The following is a 22,923-nucleotide window of genomic DNA, read 5'->3' as shown; positions in this document are numbered from 1 at the left end:
GCGACCTGCCCTAACTTCTGTGCAGCTGCAGATCACCAGTAATGATTGGCATTTTTTCGCAGGTCAGCGATCACACATTAAGTGGTGTGGGGTCAAGATCCGGCAGGAAGGGAGCTCTGCTGTGCTCAGTGCTCTGCTTACAACCACACTTGGAGACCTATCAGTTAGTTTTCAGTCCATTAATATTGTGGTCATATTGACACAACGTCCTCTTTCTCAATCAAAGTACAGTGAAAGATAAGATCTGGGCTCTTATGGCTGAAGGGTGCTTCGAACAGCCTCTACTGTAAACTGATATTAAAGAAAATACCTGCTTAACAGGACAAGCCTACTTTTCCAAGTGTTACGGTATCTCCTTGAAATTAGTCATTGCCTTATTGTTTATGTTAAGTTGGATTTTTTTTCCGAGGTATCCCCTCGATAACAGCTGTCCAGGAATATCCCATTAACCTTTAAGGAGACAAATGGCTGGAAACAGATCTCCTGTGGCTCTGCCCTGGCAGCTGCTCCCTGTGAGGGGCCGGGTGTCCTCCCCTGTCCCCCTTGTGCCCAGAGCCAGGGCCCAGCCCAACCACCTCCATGGGGACGAGCCCTGGTACGGCCCAGTGCTGGGCACACCTTGGGATCTGTGCTGGCCTCACTGTGCCCCAGCCTGTGTCACCGGGATGTCCCCAAAGCCCCCTGCCCCTGCTGGGTGGGGACACCAAACCCAGGGGTCAGCAGTGCTGAGGAGACTTGGCTTGCTGCAAACACAGGGAAAAGGGGAAGGAGCTTCAAGTGTTCTAATGCTCGGAACTGTTCACCAGCACGGGGTAAACTGTCCTTTTGCCACTGTCCCTTTGGGGCTGTCCCTCTGGGGACTGTCCATTGGGGGCTGTCCCTTTGGGCACTGTCGCTTTGGGGGCTGTCCCTCTGGGGACTGTCCATTGGGGGCTGTCCCTTTGGGGATTTTACCATTTGGTCAACCAGAAGGAAAAATAAAACCTCACTTTTTTTCTCAGTTGACTTTGGTTAGTTGTGCCTGAGCAGGGCTTCAGGTGCAGTGACAAAGCACTCTGGTGACATGAACAAGCACCTCCACGTTTGGGGTTGTATAAATTGCCACACTCTGCTTTCACTACTTCATCTTCTGTAGCCTGAATTTTTAGGTGCAACTAAAAAGGCACCTAACTGGGTACTGACAGTAAACAGCAGAGAAATCATTTGGGATTAAGGGCATTCAGCAGAAGTTCACACATCCTGCATTTATCACAGACTTCGTATGTAACTTTCTGTCAGAAGCTACGAAAAACAAAGTCATTTAAAAAGTAAACAGCAGCCCAGCTTTAAGCCCAAGTAGCTGCGGAAAATCAGAATTCCTGCATTTACACTGCCCAGCTGGCTTTATCTGCCTGGCTCTGCCTCTACTTTGAGTATACAAAGATCTGAATTTGGTGGGTCTTTTCTTTTTCATTTTTTTTGCTCAGGTTTAGAAGCTCCTAAGAGATTCAGACTTCCTCAATCCACTGCATTTGGATTATTACTTAGCTATATTGTGAATAAGTTATTTTAATATCTTTGTAGAAAAAAAAAAAAAATAAACCAAGATTTTTTTCATCTATCACTGCATACCTAATAAGCAGTTCTTAAACCCTGGGAATTGAAAGGAAATTTATTTACCCTGCTTGAAGGAAACGACATTAAACTTACCACGGAAATGTGTTGCAATTCTCTTTTGCTATACATACAGTAGCAAATTGAAAACACTTTAGTAGGAATTACATCATGCTTTGCTGTAGAGATTTTGGATTTTTCCCTGTACTGCAAAGTTCTCTATGCAATATATTTCCCTCTACAAGCTTTTTGAAATTTGCTGTTACAGCACTCCTAATTTTTGTCAAAGCTGTTAAGGAGATGTGTGTGCACAGGTTATTAATTGTTATTAATGGTCAAGTGGATGCTGAAATACCATTAAGTGGTTTTGAAAAATCAGAGCTTTTCCTGTACCTGATCGACTCTGTGAGGGCAATTTGCAAATAAATCCACCAAAACACACTACGGGAGAGACTTTCCTCCTCTGTGTGCCCTGGACCCCAGTTCCAAGCTTTTACACGAAGGAAGGTGTGAATCAGCAGGATCCAGCTGCATCTCTCCTCCTCAAAAGTGTTCATCCTCCCAGCAAACTGGCAAATGTCCACTTCAAGAGTGAGAGCTCACCCACAGACCTAAAGAAGAATGTTTTGTTCCTTGTTGCTTTGCCATTTGATGATTTTAGGGACTTTTGGTAAGGTTAATCAAGTAAATGTATTTTGTTGAGGGGGGAAGAGACAAAATGAGGTGTCAGATGTCAGGAGGCTGTTCCAGGAGCTAACCACCATCTTATCCTCCACCCAAACAGAATATGCTCCACCTCCCATTTGTTCAACCAATCCCTAATATTTTCCTGCTCAGGTTACTGGTGTCTAAACAAAGCCACTTTTACCCGGCTCTGACCTTGCCTGGTATCCTGAAAAGGTGGGGAGAAAGGCAGGATTCACTTTCCTGCACCATCAGCCTGTGGCAGTCCCCTCACCTCTGACTTCCTTTGAGGTGACACTGAGGGATGTCCTGCTGCTGTGCTAATTGCCAATACTCACCCTGGTATCAATCAATCAATAGCCTTATCAATCGTGGGCACAAGGCTTCCCACGATAAACTGGATCAATTTTGTGCCCGTCACCTGCTCCCTGGATTATACACATTTGACAGTGGAATGGATTTTTTGCCAGCTCCAAGGTGGCTGTCAAATATAAAGGTGTGCCCACACACTCAGCCACGGGGATCTTGTTTAGGGGATACGCTTTTTCCAGCCACTTGAATTTTTAGGATTTCCTACATAAACCATCCATTTGTCGTGGGTCAGGAGCAAGACAACTTTTCCCAATGACAAATATTTGGTGCACAAAATTGCTCGCAACATTAAATTTATTCTTCTTAGCTTTGGGTTTGGTTTTATTTTTTTTTTTTTAATTTACTCACATTTGGCAGTCAAAGCAGAGCTGTTAGTTCACAGTTCGAACCCTGCAGTAAATCTAATTGTAATTTCAGCAATGATTCAAAGGAATGGTCTGATCTAAACTCACTCTCCCCAACCCCAATTTACTTTTTAAAACATAAAAGGTGAACATTCTGCAAGCAAGTTTTATGCTGTGGTTAGCTCCATCACTCCAGCTATGTGGTGTATCAAGTATCACCTGCCCTGCAGCTGTAATGAACGATTGCTTCACGTACCATTATTTGATAAAAAATATTTGGGAACCTGCTCCAGAGAAAGAGGGACTCCTCCTGCTCCCCATGAGTAAGGATTTTGGCATTCCTTGCTGGTCACAGGCTGTGGCAAGTAAAATGATGAGAAACATGAGAATTGGAAATATGTCTGTATTTTCCTTCTCTGTTCTCTCACCTGAACACTGTGGCTGCCTTCGAGTTCTTAAGTCTGACAGGGGAAATTTAAAGTGTGAATATATAAAACACTTCATTTATTTCGAAGTTGGGCATGTATTGTTGAGTAGAAGCTCAACAGTTTCCACCACTTTAAACGCCAAGCACCATTCAGCTTGACAGTGTTATTTTTATAATGAACCAACAAAAGGAAAAACCAAAGGTGTCTCATGGGTTCCTGAAATGGTGTGAATCCTCAGGAATATGGTTTTTCTCTATGTATCAGGTATTATGAAGATGACTTCCTTGCAAGACCTTCACATGACTTTAGTGCCTTAAAATGAGACCTTTCAAAACTCAGCTGTTCTTGGTTTTTCAGCATTGAGGGGGAAAGCTGGAGAAATGCTTAACTACAGAACATGGGAAGTCTGGCATTCAATAAATTAAAACTCACATTGGAAAACAGGAGTATTTTATTTCTGGAAGGGCTGTATGTAGCAAGCCAACTGTATGTAGTAGACAAACCACGTGAGAGGGGAAACACTGACACACGTTAGAGGTGTCCATGGTTAGAAGGGAGAAAGGGTGAATATCCTCACCGACACACGCTCATACTGCCAATATTTATTTGGATTTTGGAACTGTTGGCACCACCGGCCTTGCACGGAGTCGCCTCTGCCTAGCGCGCACACATGAGGTGACATGAAACATCCCCATACTTAGGGACGGCGGGGGACACAGATCCTCCGCTGTGCCGTACCACGGGAGGGCACCGCGGACCCTCCACATCGCCTGCGGGCCGTGAGCCGGGCGGCCACAGCAGCGCGGCCACACCCTGCCGCACCCTCAGCCTTTGCCCCGCACCAAAATGGCGGCGGCCCTGAGGGCCGGGGCGGCGCGCGGGGCGGGGCTGCCCTCCCGGGCCGCGCCTGCGCGGGGCCGCGCGCGCCTCCACTTCCGCCTGCCGCCGGCCGCTTCCGGCCCCCCGTTCCTTGGTAACAATGGAGCAGAAAATGGCCGCCTGAGCGGGCAGGAGGCGGCGCGGCGGCGGAGCGGCACGGGCGGAGCGCGGACAGCCGGCACCCAGCCCCGAGCGGCGCGGGCAGCGGCGCACCACAGCCGGGCGGGCGGCGGAGGGCGGCGGCGGCGGGCGGTGAGCAGCGAGGCGGGGGCGGGCTCTCAAAATGGCCCGGAGAAGGGAGAGGCCCAGGCCCGAGGGAGGCGGCGGCGGCCTCCGCCCGGGGCGGCCGCGGGGCCCCTCAGTCCTCGCTCGGGGACGGTGAGGCGGCCCGGCGGGGCGCGGGAGGCTCCATCCGCGGTGCCGTGAGGGAGCGGGGCCCGGTGATGGCGGTCCGAGCGGGGTGTGCCCGGATGGGCCGCGCTCCGTCACCCCGGGGATTCTCCCGGCGGGGCCTCTGGCCGCCACCCTGCTCCTCACCGGGGCTGGAGCTGCCTCTGCGCTGCCCCCGGGAGGGCAGGAGGGCTCCGACCCTGCGGGTGTCCGGCTGGGCTGCGGGAGGGATTGGAACAAGCTCCTTTTGGGAGGGGAGGAGGGAATGGGTGTTATTGCTGCTGTCCTGGGCCTCGCCCGCAGTTCAGTGCCTGAAGGGATGGCGGCTTTTCAGGGCCGTGTTTTCAGGCCGTGAGTTGAGGCAAGAAGCCTGGCTGGGGAAGACAGGCAGGAACAACTCTTCCTATCCCGCTGTGTAAGGCTTTGGATCAGCCTGTGACCTGTTCAGACCTGTACTGTTTGCTATTCCTGTGCTGAGTTTCTCCCCGATTAATCGCGTCATCTTTGCTCTGTCACCTTAAGGTTTTTGTCACCAAGTTTTTTCCCTGCCCTTTTATTGCTGTTTGTTGGCATTTAAGGTTTCTGTTTCAAAACCCCTGTCAAGTCCTGATGGGTCTATGGGTTTATCTTGAGTGATCTGCTTTGATTGAGGAGCAATACCAGGTTTTGTAATATAGTGTATGTATATATATATAAAATATAGTGATGAATAAGGTTTGTTTGTAAGATTTGTTATGTGACGTGATTTTAGTGTGCAGTAGAAGCCTGAGAAGAGGTTTCAGAGAAAAAAAAAAACCCTGATTTTAAAAATAATTGTAGTATTATTTACTGTTTCTCAGGAAGGTGGAGCCTTGATACAGAAATGCTCCTAAACAAAAATACAGAGTTGATAATATTAATAGTATAATCACTCATCACGTTTATTTTCCTGTCCACATTGCCAGTATTGGGTAATTTCAACTTGAAATAGTTGTCAAATGTTCAGAGGAACTTCTGACACAAATTTTCCCTGAATTTTAATTGCAGTGACTTGTCAAGTCTTCCTAAAACAAACAAACAGTTGGCTGCTTCTTGGGCGGTTAATTATCTTAATTGAGGGTCAGATATTTAGTTTGTTGTAGTGGTCACCTAGCACTTAAACTGACACTGTTCCCTCTACAGGTTTACCATTTTGGAATTAAAATAATGATAGCTTGGGATTATGTCCTGGGAAGGGAAAAACACACCACATTATAAAATTAAGGGTTTCTTGTTATGCTAGACCACTAAGGCAACAACTGCAGTGTTCCCTTCAGCCAGCAGCCCTGGCTGGGTCAATGTTTGTCACAGAAATAACCACACACCAGTATTTTTGAAGCCTGTAGTGGTTACCATCTGTATCATGTTTATTTTCCATATTACTGAATTCCTGGATGAGGTGTTGTAAGTGTCTTCTCCAATGTGTGTATTTGGGGTTTTTAGAGGAGTGGGTTGTGTGATCCTTGGATGGGAATGTTTTCAAAACATCTCTCATCAATACACCTGCCTTGCTTGTTCCTTTCTTCTCTTCCTTGTGGGAATATATCAAAATAAATCCCTGATCCTAGTAGAATGTTCCCAGTTGCAGTGGAGGTGTTGTACTTAATTTTAAACAATCAGAGCATAATAGAACATAATGTTATGACTCCATATGTTTCAGTCTAAAGATTGCATTTAAGGCCAGCCTAATGTAGCTTAACACTTTATTGGAGTGTCCTAAATTTTTCTTTTTAGAGAATTTTGAGTTTCCATGTGTTGAAACACTTGAACGCAGACATGGTTATTGGGTGTTTATCCAAGGTTTTGTGGTTTAATCTCAGTCTCGGTGAAAATTTATCAGCTGCTGAGCTTGCAAAACTTATTCCTGCAGGGATAAAACTAAATGTGAACATTTCTGTCTTCAAGATACTCCCATGAGAGTCTTGTGCTTCTCAAAACCAAAACTTGTAAGGAGCTTAGGAGTGTCCTAACTTAGGCAGGAGCTTTGTGTGCTGAGCAGGGACAGCCAGGAGCATCCCAGGGCCTGGTTTGCCTGTGCACAGGTAAGATCATAAACACAGGCCTGTGTCTCCTCCAGCCTGCTCAGGTTTGTGTTACTGAGGTACTTGTGAGGAGCTTTTGGCTGTGTGCAGTGTTGAGACTCAGCTTTTGACTCAGGGACGTCTGCAGGGTTGGATTCTCATAGAAATAAAACCACCTGATGATTATGGAATGCAGCAAGAGCCAGCACATTTTATCTTAGTTCAGTAATTCAAAACCGTCTTGTGCTCAGAGGACCCCGGGTCTCCATGTGCAAGGTGTGTGCACATAGTCCTGCCAAAATGCTGGGGCTTCCCTGCCTTGGGATGCCATCAGAAATGGAATTCTCATGGTACAGACACCTACTGAAATTCAAATAAATTTGCTTTCATTTATTTCTGTGTTTTTTGGGCAGCGGATAGCAACAAGAACAGGGAATGGATGTTGGAATTCCTCTGTGGACTGTGGTTGCAGTGATTCTCTGGTTGTTGCCCCTTTGCTGTCAGCAGTGCCTGCATTAGCAGCAGTTGTGTGGAGACAGAAAGATTGAGCAGTGAATTTAAAGATGGGTTTTTCTTTTTTAGTTGAAAGTCAGTGAGTGTTGATTGGCTTAGTGCTTTCACTAACCACAGCTTGTGTTCTTCAGGAATCAAAACTCTACTTGTCCTTGGATATCAGTCCTGTTCTAGTGCTGGCTCTCAGGGTCAACACTGGTTTTTGTGTGCAGCTTCTTTTGAGCTCAGAGGGGGCCTTCTGCTGCTGACCCAGCAAGCAGGAAGCTCATTTCTGGGCAAAACCCATCATTTCACCGCCTGCAGTGCTGGAAACTTGCTGCAGCTCATGGACACCAAGCTTTCTCTTCTTTGCTGTCTGAATTGATGGCAAAGGCAGTGTTATCTTAATTTTATTTTCCACTTGTATGTGCAAAGTGTTATTTTAGTAAGTGCAGATGATAAAAGGCAAAGCCCTGCATTTGGCAGTTGTTACCACATTTTATTTTCAGAGCTCCATCTTGGTTCCACATGCTCTCAGTGCTCTGGAATTGCTAAGCTCTGCCCTGATTTCCTCACTTCTTTCTGACTTATCAGGAGTTGTTAGTTATTTCTCTTCTTTATCTCAACAGTTGGTTCAGCTGAAGTGTTTTTCCTCTCTGGTTTGTTGGTTGTTTTTTTGGTTTTTTTTTTTTTTTTCTATTCTGTGGAACTTTCTGCCACTCTTCTGCAAAAGTATTCATTTGCTTTCTATTGTTTGAAATGTCTGTTCAGAATGGCATCTTGTGTGAGGGCCTTTGCTTTGAAACACTGGGGTAGTGAAACAGCTAAATCGATGTTTAACACCTCTTGTTAAAGTAGCATTTAAATTTTACAGCACTTTTCATTGAAACACAAAACTTTCTTCCAGCTTTCCAAGAGTGTGCTGCATGCTTCGTGATAATTTTTTGTATTGAAGAGGACATGCAGAGTTCTTGATTTTAAAACTTGTGGAAGGTTTATTAAAAATCTGGTAAGAGCCGAAATCTGGTTCCCCATGGAAATAAAAAGCCAGCACAGCAGGGGGAAAAAGAAATCCCAAAATTCGTGATGACACTTTGAAAACTAGTAAAGTTTGTTCCTTTTTACTGTTTCTAAGATGGAGATGAGGGTATTGGACCTGTGGTGTCAAAGCCTTCAGCGTGATCACAAAAGGAAACCTGTGCACCTGCACAAAAAGAGAAAGCCAAACAAACTTGACATAATGAAGCTCCATGTATAATGCAAATCGATGACACTCAGTTCACTGTCTTAGGGTGTCTTTTTCCTTTAATGATGGGATTCACTGAAAGATTTTTGCTTCTGCTTTTGAGCTCGCAGACTTGAGTGATGAAATATTTAAGATGAAAATGTAGCTTCTGTTAGTCTTATTCCCAGCTAGTTTTGAGTGCTGAGAAATTGGATACTGACTGGCATGGAAACTGTTGTTTTTTTAAACTTCGAATTTTCTAGGAAAACGAGGTGGGGTGGGTTGGATGAGTGCTGTGTGTGGAGTGGGTTCTGTTTGTGCTTGAAGGAGCCGGGGTGAGAGGACTGCCTGTTCCAGCTGCGTTCCTGTGTCATTTGAGCCACGGAGCTGGAGCGCGGGCTGGCCGCGCTGCCACGGCACGTCAGAGCTGCTGAAGTCACACTTCGTGGAAAGCGCTTGGACACGCAGCTGGGCTGTGCTTCTCCTGAGCTGGAGTGTCTTTGGGGCATGTTCACTGCGGGCTGGGCAGGGAAATAGCCTCTAACGACCCAGAGCAAACAAATCAGCGTTTCTGGCTTCCATCCAGAGTCACTCCTTTAGTGCCAGGGTTTGATCAGTTCTGCAGTCTACAAGTAAGCAAGGTGCTCTACCGGTTGAAGTAGCTAATTAAGATGAGGGTATGAATCATAAATGAGAATTTGGCCTTCTGCTGAGGACATCTCTGGAACACCCACACTGCCATCCTCTTCTTTTGTTTATCCAGAGGTATTAACTGTGGTGCTGGGACGTGAGGTAACTCAGGAACATTCCTGCCATACAGGGCACGAGAGAGTCTCAGGTGAGGTTGAAATACCGGTAACACTGACATGGGGGAGTTCTGCTGCACACCTGACTCATGAGCAGCTGAGTTGTTTCTTTGGTTTAATTAAATTCCATCCCTTGTCCTGTTAAAATTTGAGGCTTGCCTCATGAATCTATGAAGATTTTAATTTTAAGGTGTGCTTTTTCATTTAACCCTGCCAATGAGTGATTTCAGGGTTTGTCAGATTTTCTAAGTTCTGCCTAGTTGGTTTAAGAGTTCTAATGTTCTATGGGATTTCTTTTGAATATTAAAAAAAAAAAAAAAACAAACCAGGAATGCAGGCTATGGTACTGTCTTGGTGTTCAATAAAGATAACTAATGTCAAGAGATACTGCACATTACTGAAGAGAAGGAACTAAAGATTTATTACTGTACATTATGGTCCATTAGTACTTTTTCTGGGAAGAATCCTGTAGTCCACAAGTGCTATGCAATATGGAGATAGACTGTGTTACTGTTGAAGGTGAATGAATGGGTGACACACATGTTATCCCTGTTTGCTGTCCTAGTAGATTTGAGGCAGTAGTGCATTCCTGACTGGATTTAGTTCATACAACCTGGCATGAAAGAAAACAAAATATTTCTTACGCTGTAAAAATGATAACTTTGCATTATTGAGGTAATATCCAGTTCTCTTAAATTGTCCCTATCCAAAAAACCCATGGTTATTTCCTCTTGAATAAAAGAATGTAACAAACAATAGCTTTTGTGGGCTTACTGCAGTCTGGAGCAGCACTGAGGAGACAGGCAGTCATTTGTGCTTGGAAATCTCTGAGGTTGTTGAAGCGTAACTGCAGGGGAGATACTTTTCTGATTTGTGGCAGGATGGGAACACCAATTAAGAATTCACTGTAGTTACTCTGTCAGGATATTCCATGCTGAAGAATTTTATTTTTTTTTTTGGAGGAGAAAATTTATCCTATCTCTGATTCTCTTGCTTTGTGCAATCTTTAGATGGGTCACCCCCTCACTTCCCCATGAAGAGATATTCATATCTGGGTATCTCAGCTGAAGTTTGTAATAACCAGCAGATCTGAACTTCCTGCTCGTCACTGTGACCTTCCCCACCCTATGTCAACTCAGTGCTGACAAGGAAGGATACTAAAGGAGGAAATTCTGGAGCTTTTGGCTTGGATAAGAACAAAGCCTTACACTAGAAAAAAAGCAGAGTTGAACCGTAGCTGCTTATTAGATAACCAAATGTGGGTTATTTTGTTGTAAGCTAATAGTACACCTGTTGGTTTTCCCTCATCAGGCTTCCCTGGATTACTGGCTTCCTTCAGCCAGTCTTAATTGTCTGCAGGGTGTGAGCTGAGAGCAGCATCCTGAGGGGCAGATTTTCAAGTTATTTCTGCCTCTCTGTGCAGAGCCATGGAAATCCCCCTCATGGAAATCCTGCTGTCCAGCCAGATGGGCTCTGTGGAGCTGTGCTGAGGCAGGAGCAGCCTAAACATTCCAGTAAGTTCAGTCTGGCCGTGCAGAGCTCTGCAGAGGCTGGGACGTGAGGCTTAATGTTGGACAATGTGCACAATGAGCTGAGAGCACAGGGAGGAGATAGAAAACAGCAGAAGCCTTGGGGTAGAAACCCTGGTTTTAATATCAGAGCTCTGGTTTGAAGAGTTCTCACCCCATTTGCTGTCAGCAGTCAGGGAGGATGTGTTGTTGCTGTGTTTCTGTGCCATCTGTATTTCCATCCAGAGAGTCACAGCATTTCTGGGATCGTGAAATCAGGATAAATGGGACTGGTGTAACCTGTTAGTAGCTTGCAATAGGAAAATGCAGCAATTTGTCACTAGCAGAAATAATCCTCATGTGAATTAAATTCTTCATTCAAGATCCCACTGCTGAGGCTTTTTTTCTTAGGAGTAAATTCTATTCAGCCTTGACCATTAGCTGATTTATGGTTTAAGAGGGAAGATAAGAGGTAATGGAGAAGGAAAGAGGAGCAAAACACTCTTTTAATAAGTAATACTGACTTATTCCAAACATTTCCTGAAGAATCACCAATTGAACATTAGCTTGTGGTAAAGAAGATATTTTTAAATTTTTCCCACCCATTTGACTTGTTTTTGACTGTCTCTTTATTCCCTGAGCAAGAATGGTGCCCCTTCATTTTCTGAAATGGAATAGGTCTGTATCTTTGGATCACATAGGCATTAGGTAGCCAAGGTGCAAGCACTGCAATTTCCAGTTAAAAGGAAAGTAGTAAATAAGTAGTAAACAATACTACTTTTTGTATGCATAGTCCATCTTTCCTTTTTAAAAGCTGTCAAAGAATTAGTCCGGTGTTAATATTGCCATCTTTCTGAAGACAGTCCACGTGTTCCAAGTCAGTAAATCCCATGGCAGTCATTTGAGGTAAAATATTTTACAAACTTAGTGCTGCTCCTGTCCCTTTGTGTTTTATTACTTGTCTTTATTTTCTTATTCTTCTTGTTGACTTCATGTCATGTTATCGCAAAAAAGGGAATGCTGGTTAGAGTTTGATGTGTATTCCCAAGAACTGATGTGTCTTTCAAGTTTTAGTTTGGATGCAAGCCTCTTGTTCTGCTTGAGATTTTAATTCAGATATTACCAGAACCAGTGAGAGCTACTTTCTAAGGGTATCTTCTCCAGGATGTCTTTAAATAATGCTAAGTAATAATTCTGCTACAGAAAGCTTGTAAAAAGTTGATGGAAGCCGTGTTTCTCATTAGAAATACGTGCCTGGCATGTACAGGGCACAGAGATTTCCTGAGTGAGGCCGGTCAGAGGCTGACCACACCTGCAGAAACTATTGCTCAACTGCCTGTGAATGGGGTCATTTATCGCTGTTCAACAGCACGTCACAGAACACAACACGTCACATGCCAGTCTGCAGTCTTGGATTGCACCAGGGATTTAGAAATGCAGAGAAAGCTGATAGGCTCTCATCTGACTCAGGAGTGACCCTGGTAATTGCTGCTGCTTCCTGGTTCCTGAAAAAAGGTGGTAATTGCTTTGGTGAAATGGCAGAACTTGAACGAACCAAACAGCACCGGTAGCCCTGAGTGGCATAAGTTAACGTCGTAACTTAAAATCAAGTTCTGCTGCATCAGAACTGAAGACAAAGAGGGTCAGAACAGCAGTTTCATAATTTGCAAGTCTGCAATATGGGATTGTTCTATCCCGTGGAATTTTTCTGGTGCTACACACCGAGGTCATCGGTGCACTTTAATTTTCATCCTAGCAGCTGAAATAAAGTGCCTGTGGAGATCCTGCAGAGCTGCTCTTCTGGAGGAGCACTAATGTAAACTGTGGGCAGTCTTGACTTGACAGCTGTGCTGACAAACCAAAAAAAGATGCTTTTTGCACTAGACAGATGTCTAAGTGTTGGAAATTTTCCAGTGAGAAGCAGAAAGCTTTATTCTTCCAGTATTCCATGTCACATGAAGTATGGTTTAAATGAAAGGAATGTCTTCTAATGGGGAATGTTATTGCAGAGCTTTTAGCATGCAGAGGATTAGCTTTCTAATCACCTCTCTGAGTAACTAGATTCTACCAGTTGTACAGGAGAATTCTTGGTGCTGTGAATAGTGAGGCAGAGTGATCAAGGAAACTGGTTATTTTATCTTCATTTGATGTATATTGAATGGCACAGCCAGTGCCAGAATGTCTCCTGCATTTGCATGTGTTCCTTATAATATTTATCAGATACAGACATGGCATTCATCGATTATTTTTCCTTGAAAGAGCGACATTGTCAATATTCAACCAAATGAAAAACATATGAGAAGGTTATGTTTAAAATATGCAGCCTAGAAGACAGCTCTTTAAAGCAGGGGTGTACTGGTATATGCTGGATTTTTGTCTTGGAAATTTGCTCATTAACATCAGTAGTGCAGTAAAAGCTGAAACTTGAAAGCAAATTCCTCTCCTGATGTAAGACTGTAAAGTTGATTTTACAAACTGTTTTATTTTTTAAGGGAATGAGAACCTTCCCTTTTTTTGTGCACAGGTTCCACGTCATCTTCTTTATTCGAGTTCTTCATGACCACTTCATTCTGTTAAAATTCAGTTGCATGGCGAAGGAGGTGTTTGTGTAGCAGGCAGGAAAAAGCAAGGAACAGATAATCCTGTGCTCAGAGAGCATGATCAAGGATGGCTTATGCCTTCTACTACACTTCTGTAAGGCTGCTTGGAGAGGCAGTTGTGATATTAGGAATATTTTATGCAAAAAGCAGATCATCATGGTCACGTACTGTGTGACTGCAGAGATGGGCTAAGGCTTATGGCAGATGGTATTCTGTGTTCAACTTGCTGCTTTGTTGAGCATTGGTAATGATGGGCATCAGTTTTGTTTGTACTTCTTGAAGAGGTTCACGCTTGGTTTTGATCCCTGTGGTGCTGAACCTGATCCTAACTGAAGCTTCATTAGCAACCTGCTTCAACCTGTACTTCACTCTCCACTACAAACATGCCTGAATTCCATGCTGTATTTCACTGCTCTGGTGAAGGCTTTGTTCTCTCCTTTTTAAGGTACTGTTGTACTCATCAAGATGGAAAGCTCAGATTCTGGTGATAAAGGAAGCATTGATCAATCAGAAGCCCAACGTCAGAGCCAGCTGGATCGGTTAGATCGGGAAGAGGCTTTCTATCAGTTTGTGAACAACCTGAGTGAAGAGGACTACAGGCTTATGAGAGATAACAATTTGCTAGGAACACCAGGTAGGTAATGCTTGCCCGTGTCCGTCCTGCTAGAGTTGCTTGTAGGCAATTTGTGTCATTTTCTTTCTCCTGAAACCCTTTCACCTGTCTGTGTGCTGCAGCTGTGTTCTGTGGTAGGAAGTAGCTTCTTGCTAATTTGTGCACATTTAAATTTAAGTAATCCCTTGACTTGTTGGAGACATAGGATGGTGTGAATTCATCAGATACAAAAGTCTGGTGTTTGCACAAACTTGGCAGGAACTCCCACATTTGACCCACTTTCCAGTTATGAACCCTTAGATGGACAAAAAATCTCCTCTAAGTTGTGTTTGTGCAGGATTTTGTGCTGGTGAAGTTAGGAGTTTGTAACCAGGGTAAGTAGTCTGGAATGAGATTCTGCATGGGCATTTTGATGTCAGCTCTCAATCAGCTTGTTAAATTTCCTCTTTATAGGTTGATACCTAATTCAAACCATGACTCAAATAATTTTAAACATTTCCCTGCTTATGGAAGTGTTAACCCCAAATATTTCACTCTGGACACTCTAATGGGTGTAGGATGACAAAAATTGCTGCTCAGTTGTAGAGGTTACAGAACCAGAGAGCACATCTCTCTTGAACAGGATGGAACTGTTGGATATTTCAGCTTCAGGAAAACTTAATTGGGACAACAGTGCTAAAGTGTCTGAACTTCCCCTTAGCACGTGCTTGGCAGTGCCATTGTGCAGGATTTAATTAGACAGAACGCAAGCAGTGGCTTGTTACCTTCTTTAGAAGCTTTTGTTGATGCTTGCCATACATATATGATTTGGAAATATTTTTGGAAAATTTTGCTTATTTTCTAAGGTGAAATTACTGAAGAAGAGTTGCTGAGAAGGCTACACCAAGTTAAAGAAGGTCCGCCACAGCAAACAGTGATGAGAATAGAGGTATATACAGTATTTGTGCAAACTCTTAACTTTAGCACCCCGTACGGACCTTAACTTGAGTGCGGAGTGGAACAAGTTAAGCCTAGGCAGGTGCAGGTGGCTTTGTTCACAACTCGGTGACCTTAGTCTGATATCTGCTGCAGAGGTCAGTTTGGGACAGATTTCATCATAACAGTCCTTACTTCTATCAAAATAAGTTTGTGTTTAGGTTTATTTCTTTTTTTTTTTTTTTTTTTCATTTTTTAAGATTGCCTTTCTGTCTGCTCCCTTCTGGGATGCTTTTTGGTGATCCCTTTTTTAAATCACCATTTTTTCACTTCCAAAGATTCTGCATTGCTTTTGTTGTCACCCGTCTGTAGAGATTGGTGGGGGATGCTCAGAGCTGACCACTGGGGTTCATTCTTCAGTGAGACAGATTTGCTATAAAGCTCTGCAGTTGAGGCTCAGGACTAACTTAATTCTCTGTTTCACCGGTCGATAGATCACTTAATTGTTTGGAAAGGAAAACGCAGAATATTGATGTGCTATGGCACCCGACATGTGACTTTCCATTACTATGATAGAAAATACGTGTTCTTTTGATTACTTGTTTGCTCTGTGATGGCTGCAGCCTATCTGTCCATATTAGAGCAGTGTCCACTCCTGCTCCCTTGAGAAGCTCTGGTAGTTACAGAATTGTCACACTGCCTGTGAAAAAAACCACAGTAGCACTTGGTAGGATTCAGCACTTCTAAATTGCCACTTGTTAAGCTAAGCAATTATGTTCTTGGAAAAAGATGGCTCCAAAATTAGCTCAGTACTCTAATTTTGGTAGTTCCCCTGTCTTTTTCACAGGTGCAGAGTCCGCAGAAGATGTTTCAAATGGAGATTCTATAATAGACTGGCTTAATTCAGTCCGACAGACTGGAAATACAACACGAAGTGGGCAGCGAGGAAACCAGTCCTGGAGAGCAGTGAGCCGGACTAACCCAAATAGTGGAGACTTCAGATTCAGTTTGGAAATAAATGTCAACCGTAATAATGGGAACACGAATCCAGAAACTGAGCATGAGCCATCTGTAGAGCCTTCCAATGGGGAGGATTTGGAAAACAGCCAAAGTGACTCTGAAATTCCGAGGTCTGAATCACCGTCGCTAAGGCAGCCTTGGATCAGAGAGGAGCAGTGCGGAGGAGCTGGCGGCTGAGGAAGGCTTCCCCTCCTAGAGGGCAGAGGAGAGCCAGGAGTAGGAGTCCAAGAACAGCGGCGGACGCGGGCTAGGATGATAGAAGTAGGTCACCTATTAATGCAGCGAGCGAGGCCCCTCGCAGGTCTCATCACAACACATCATCTCAAACACTTGAGCACTCCTCAGCCAGCGAGGCTGAGGGCAGCTCTAGAACCAGGCAGCACGTGACGCTAAGGCAGCACACGGTGGGGACTGAGGTGCCAAGTGAAAACCCAGTTCTGTTTTCCCCCCCTGAGACGAGGACCTGCTCCTCAAGCAGCAGGTTCTTCAGAAACCACCGGCGCCAGCGAGCCCACGGCTCCTGGGCAGAGGCCTCCCACCATAGGCTTGACCTGCAGGTGAGAAGAGTTCGCCCGGGCGAGTACCGGCAGCGGGACAGCATAGCCAACAGGACCCCGCTCCCGCTCCCAGACCCCCAACAACACGGTCACCTACCGAGAGCGGAGCGCGGCGGCTTCCGGCGCACCTTCTCCCGCTCCGAGCGCGCCGGCGTCAGAACTTACGTCAGCACCATCAGGATTCCCATCCGCAGGATCCTGAACACGGGCCTGAGCGAGACCACGTCCCGTCGCCATCCAGACCATGCTGAGGCAGATCATGACGGGCTTCGGGGAGCTCAGCTATTTCATGTACAGCGACAGCGACGCGGATCCCGGCGGGCCGGCTCCCAGTCAGAACGTGGAGGCCTCGAGCCGCAGGCGCGGGCGGGGGCTCCTCGGGCAGTGAGAATGCAGATGTTAGCTCAGGGGAGGTGTACGCGGGTGGGCACGAGGCTAGTTCGACTTCCGGTGCCAGGCGGGAAGGCCGGAATATGAGGTGCTCGGTCACTTTCGAAGAAAGTGTTCTCTACCATTCCTTAGCCTCGCCCAGTTTTTCCTACGCAACGAAGACGACGACGACCAAACCGAGAGGACTCACCAAAGAACAAATCGACAACCTAGCCATGAGGATTTCGGTGAGAGCGACGCTCTGGAAGACCTGCAGCGTGGCATCACCGAGTACACGGAGGGCAACAAGCTCCGCAAGCTGCAGTGCTCCCACGAGTACCACGTGCACTGCATCGACCGCTGGCTCTCGGAGAACTCCACCTGCCCCATCTGCCGCAGAGCAGTCCTAGCTTCTGGGAACAGGGAGAGCGTCGTCTGAGGGAGAGCTGAGCCGATGGCCAGGCAGCGCCGCTGTGATAGTGATGGGCAAAAAAGTCACTTCTTTATGGCCACTTTTTGAGTGGTACCTCAATGTATAGTAATGACTTGGAGGTGAATCTTCCCTCATCGAAGCATTTTCCTCCGGATTCAAGCTTTGGGAATTGGAAAATTTCTTAATTAGGTTTTTTCGAGTTCTAGTCGGTTTGGGTGTTCGACTTTCACTTGTCCAAAGACATCTCCCCACTTCAAAATTTTTTTTTTTTTTTCTTTGTGAAGAATATAAGTTCTTTCTCCTGCCCAGCCCTTGCCATCCCAGTCCAATAAACAGTTTGTCCTCAAGATTGTGCTTCTGAGGAGGTTCTTTGAGAAGTTACCCCAGCTCAGTGTCCATGAGTCATAGAGGAATTTTTGCAAGAAATCCAACTCTCTGAAAAATAATTTAATTGCACATTTGAACATACTTTTAATTTTCCTCTTGGGTTAATATTGGACATGTCTGTGTAAATAACACTAATGTTAGCCCTTTCCCCATCACTATGGCACGCTGTAGGATGAGCTGTTAGCGTAATTGGGATATTTATCTTGTTGTGGAAATATAAGAATTGCCTATGCTTGTTTAAATAAAGGAAAAAAAAACCCAACAAATCTGTTTTAAAATTGTAAAGCTTTTTTGTAGAAGCTCAGTACTTTTCCAATGCACTGTTGTACTAACGCATTAAGAATTAAAATTGTACCATGCTTGGAAATCAAGAATGCTTTTCATACAGACCCCACCCACACAGAGAGCAAACTGAACACGAGAGAGCTGCTTTGTGACTGTGTACCTGTCAGGAGCAGTGCATATCTGTACTATTTATGTGAACAGCTACTGTAACATAAAACCAGTTGGATTAGACATTTAATGCATTTAAAAAAAAAAACGGAACTTAAATGTTATAATTGCAGTGTTTGGCTCAGTAATGCACATCAAAAAAAAAAAAAGATAAAAATTAGAAACTGTTCTAATGGCTGGTTATTGGTTATTTCTTGGTACGGTTGCAATTATGGAATAATACAAACCCATGTGTACTGGTTTGTTCACTGAGGTTTGTGCCCAATTTTCCTATGGGCTTTTGCTCTCAATTTTTGAGGCAATGTTGTAACTTTAGCAAACGAATATGGACAGGTTAGTTTTTAATTCTTGATGAGTTTCAGTTGTGTGGTTACTTTGGATGTGTTCAGTGGTCTGGTGTTGGTAGCCTGTGGTACAGGTGCTGCAGGGAGTAACTGAAAGGACAGCATTAGCATTGGCTTACATTTAAAAATGAGTGCGCTGAAATGTGTAGCAGATTCTTGAGAATCACAGCAAAAACCCAAGTCTTTATATTCCTCTTGGACAGAATGAAAACGAATTTCCTTTTAAAAATCACTTATGTGACGTCGTTGCAGTTGAGAATTGTCGTGTACCTCAACTCTGATCAGAGTGTGTGTGTGAGGAAACATCCTTCACCCTCAGTGACCCTTCTTTGTTTTATCTCTAAGGTTTGGGGTTTCATGGCTTACAAGTGCAATGGGAACGTGGGTTTATTAATTTCCACTCCAGGGGAGTCGTTTCTGAAGGGTTAGGAGCTGCTCTTGCTGGCTGGATGGGAAATGTTGCTTCTTCCTCAAATGACAAAACCAAAGCTGGCTTATCTCTTTCCTAATTAAAACACACTTGTGGTGTTTTATAGTGGTGGGTACATAAACTGTGATCACTGCTCTAAGCCATTTTAACATTGGCTAGTTCAGGATTCCACAGCATCCCAAAACCCCTGTTTTTTTTCTCTCTGTGTGCGTTTTGTGCTGTTGTTTCAGTGGGAAACCCTGAGTGGCTGCTGAGCTCACTTTCCTCTTGGTGGGACACGCCATCAGGGCAGAGGGAACACGAGGGTTCTTTGGGAACAGAACAATCAGTCAGCTCACGGGTTTGGTTTTTTCCTTGGGCACGCATCGCTGTAAAATTGGAGTTGGCTGTTGAATCTGGGTGCTGGGTTCTCTGTGCCAAAATTTCACAGCAAAATAACGCTTCTGAATGTCACAGAGCAAATACGTGCTCTCCGTTGCGGTTTCCAGACTTACAGAGGGTAGAATTCGAAGGAAAAAACCTCCTCTCTCCGTGAGCAGTGTGTTAGATGTTCAAAGTCAGAGATGTTCATCTCAGACTAGAGCTGGTGACCAGCAGGAAGGGAGCCCACGATCCCAAACCAAAGCGTGGCTGTGGTACCTGTCACCCCACCTTTCCCATGAAATTTCCACCTTGGTAGAAGTGCCCTCACACTTTGGTTACAGCTCTAGAGCATGTCTTAACATTTTATCTTTCTGTAACAAGAGCAACTAATAAAATCTTGGAGGTTTCCCAACGGTACCGAGAACAAATAATTTTATCTCAGTTTGGGAGATGTTGAGCATTCTCCGTGGTTTCTCTGCCTTTCGCAGTGCTGAGTGTGCTAAAGGGGCTGGGGGGCTCGTTGTCTGCAGCAAAAACTTCTTTATGTAGCTCAGTTAATTAGGGTAATTAAATTTCTGTTATCTAATTTTAGATTGGAGTTAGGCAAAGCCAATATTAACATTTCAGTTGCTTACAAAATGCGAAACACTTTCGTAATTAGACTGATTTACATTTCATGAATTATTTTGATAGCGAGCATGTGTAGTTAGCTCTTCCCTCGGTTTTTTGGGTTTGTTTTTTTGTATTTCTGGAGGGATGCAGCATTTTCACTCGTGCCTGGAGGGGGATGAGGGGTTAAAAGGGCGAGTTTTGGCACGTTCCTGCTGGTGGAGTGATGGGTTTGGAGAGCAGAGCGCTGTGCGCTGTGTCCTGGGTCACAGTGCCACCGTGTGGGATCTGCCTTCAGCACCAGCGGCATTCCTCGCAGGAGCAGCAGCAGCTTTTATTCTGGTTTTGAAGGATTCTCCTTGGTATTGCCCGACTCGCTGGTTACCAGGGGTTTCCTTCCTAATGTCCAAACTCCTGCTGGGAATCCCTGGTGTGTGAGCTTCATTCCTGACAGGACACACCCACAGTAATGACATCGGTCACCTGGCCAAAGCCTTGTGACAAACACACAGTTGGAATAATTACATTACTTACAGGTTGCTGTTAGTTCATATTTCATTTCACATCGTGAACCAACACAGACTTTGGGTGCTCAGCTTAAATTTTTTTTTTTTGAGGTTTCACCTATAAAAGACTGAATTCTGCTGCTGGCTGGATTTTTCCCTTTCACATGCGTATTTTTTATTTCTTCGAACAAGTCTGGGGTGGTTGTGTTTTGTTTTTTTTTTGTTTTTTTGGTTTTTTTTGGGGGGGTTTTTTTTTGTTTGTTTGTTGGGGTTTTTTTTTTGTTGTGTTTTTTTGGTTGTTTTTGGTTTTTTGTGGGTTTTTTTTTTTTTTTTTTGTTTTTTTGGGGAGGGGGGTTGGTTTTGGTTTGTTTTTTTGGGGGGGTTTGGTTTTTTGTTTTGTTTTGTTTTGTTTTTTGGGTTTTTTTTTTTTTTCAGAGAACTTGCAGGCATCTTGGAGTTGTTTTAAAACCGATTTCATTCTGTAGGTATTTCATGCATAGAAATCAGGGGAATTTTAAAGGCCTTTTGTAGGAAGCGCTGCCGTGCGGGCACAGCAGCTGCAGGACACGACAGACATCCTCCGCCTCTGAAGGAGCCGTAATTGTCCATTGTGTCGACTTGCAGACGGAGGGGTTTCCCACCAGAGCTGGCACAATGGCCCGTAATGAGTGGCATCCCAGTTTCCTGTCACTTGTCCGCCTTATGCAAATGTGGCACCCCAAAGGGCCCTTTCCCTGGTGGCTCCGCGGTGGATTAACACAACCCAGCGCTCTCCTAACAATGGGTAATGCGGGGATGAGAAGAGGTGCGAGTAAGGCTCAGGGGGGTTCTGAACCTTCACCCCGCAGCACAAACCTCCATCCCTTGTCTGAACATTAATTTGGGGATGGTTGTGGCCGTGGGAGCTGGGGGGAGGCTCTGTGTGAGCCCGGCTGTCGGGAATGTCTGTCCGCTCCTCTGGCGGCTCCCAGGAGGAGGAGCTCTGCGTGGAGGTTGGCTTGGAGCCACACGGAGGGGAATTTATAACAACTTTCAGAAATATTTCCAGCCCTTATGTACAGTAGGCTTTTTGTTTACCCTGCCCTCGGGGGGGTGAAGCAGGAGGCTGAAGAGACACAATTAATGGTAACGTCCCCAAAGTACAAAAAAGGGGTGGTGTGTTAAAAAAGGAGGTTTGCATCTCTTATTCCAGGGCTTCCCAATCTCTTACGACTGCATCTCCTTTTTCTTATGGGGAAACATACCATTATATCTAGTTTTATTCCCTTTAGTTAAAATATTTGAGCCCGTTTCTGAATTTCACTCTGCTAGGAAGCCTGTGGGTTGGGAAGCCCTGAATTCCACTGTGAAAGTAACACTTTATTATTTTTTTCCTTGATTTTTTTTTTTTTTTTTTTTTTTTTGTGTACAGTACTTTACGTTTTTTGTTTCTACTGGACTTGTTTAATACAAACTGGTACTCTAAAGGTTGTTGGGCACAGTTTGGCCAGGTTTGCCAGCTAACACTTAAGGAGGAGTTTGTTCCCTGTGTAAGGTGTTATAATGCCAATTTAAACAGACTCAATAAAATGCATGAAGCATTCATTTTGTGCTCGATCATCACTCCTCGGGTTTATTCTTACGGTGGGAATGCACTGGAGTAGATGGCTGTGGTAGGAATTTATTTCCTCCATACAACTTTCCCCTTGAGGCAGAAAGGAAGGAGCTGGAATGGTACCAAATTAACTTCTGGGAAGAATTTATTGCATTAGGACATAAACTGAAGCAAGAAATCCCTCCATGTCCCAGACTTTGTAAATCTGGCAGTGGCTGATGTAGGATACAAAAGCAGCATCTGCAGATTATTTTCCAAGGAGGAGCTGTGACCCCAGGTGCCCATCGGATCCAGAGCCCCGTGCAGGGCGGTCAGGGCTGAGTCTCCTGCACATCCAACCACATTCCAGGAGAATTCCACATGTGGCTTAAAGCTCCATCCTAAAATTAGCAGCTGAGGTACGTGCAAGCGCTTAGTGGAGTGGGAAGGAAGTTTTTTAGGGTGTGGGGAGCTGTATTTGTTATCCATGCTTCCCTCCCCTCGGTCCCGTTCCTGGGGTAGGAAGTGGGAGCCTCTGGCTGAGAGCAGCACTATGGCACTGGTGCAAAAGGAGGGTGATGTGTCCCTGAAAAAGGACATTTGGGGTGCCAGGGCTGGGGCTCCTCAGCACTGCCAGCGATGGGCAGCGAGGAGAAACTGCTCAGATAATGTATGGAGTCAGGATTGTGCTCCAGCTTCACTCCCCACAGGGAGAGCTCTTTACTCATTCCCACGTGCTTCTTGCTCTTGGAGTGTTCAGTCTGGAGCTGGGTGTTTAACACAGGTGTTAGCTGTGGTTTCAGTGGCTTTATTCATGGGGTGACTCCCACGTTTTGTGTATCAGGAGCCCTTGGCCTGGTAGCTGTCTCCAGCCCCTCGTCTCCCTGCAGGATCTCCCTCAGTTTGGGTAACTCTGGGTTTGTTCCTCAAAAACTCTTGATCAACCCCCGAATTGCTTAAAGAGCCTTGGCACTCACGTGTGGCTGACTTC

At 45.0% G+C, this 22,923-nt stretch overlaps 1 protein-coding gene across 1 annotated transcript; it reads left to right on the top strand.

Annotated features, from left to right (window-relative positions):
- The first annotated feature begins 4,389 nt into the window (after positions 1-4,389).
- Positions 4,390-17,920, top strand: RLIM (ring finger protein, LIM domain interacting). Its single transcript, XM_066333913.1, is given in 16 exon segments — positions 4,390-4,552; positions 13,806-13,994; positions 14,819-14,878; positions 14,881-14,901; positions 15,736-16,046; positions 16,048-16,092; positions 16,094-16,369; positions 16,371-16,449; positions 16,452-16,522; positions 16,524-16,562; positions 16,565-16,693; positions 16,695-16,819; positions 16,821-16,966; positions 16,969-17,030; positions 17,032-17,074; positions 17,077-17,920. Coding segments are annotated over 15 exon segments (1,773 nt in total). The 5' UTR covers positions 4,390-4,552; positions 13,806-13,825; the 3' UTR covers positions 17,274-17,920.
- The last annotated feature ends 5,003 nt before the right edge of the window (positions 17,921-22,923 follow it).

This window comes from Sylvia atricapilla, chromosome 21 (assembly GCF_009819655.1).
Source record: "Sylvia atricapilla isolate bSylAtr1 chromosome 21, bSylAtr1.pri, whole genome shotgun sequence".
Classification (NCBI taxonomy): domain Eukaryota; kingdom Metazoa; phylum Chordata; class Aves; order Passeriformes; family Sylviidae; genus Sylvia; species Sylvia atricapilla.
The sequence above is the reverse complement of the archived record's forward strand: the minus strand, read 5'-3'. Positions and strand labels throughout refer to the sequence as shown.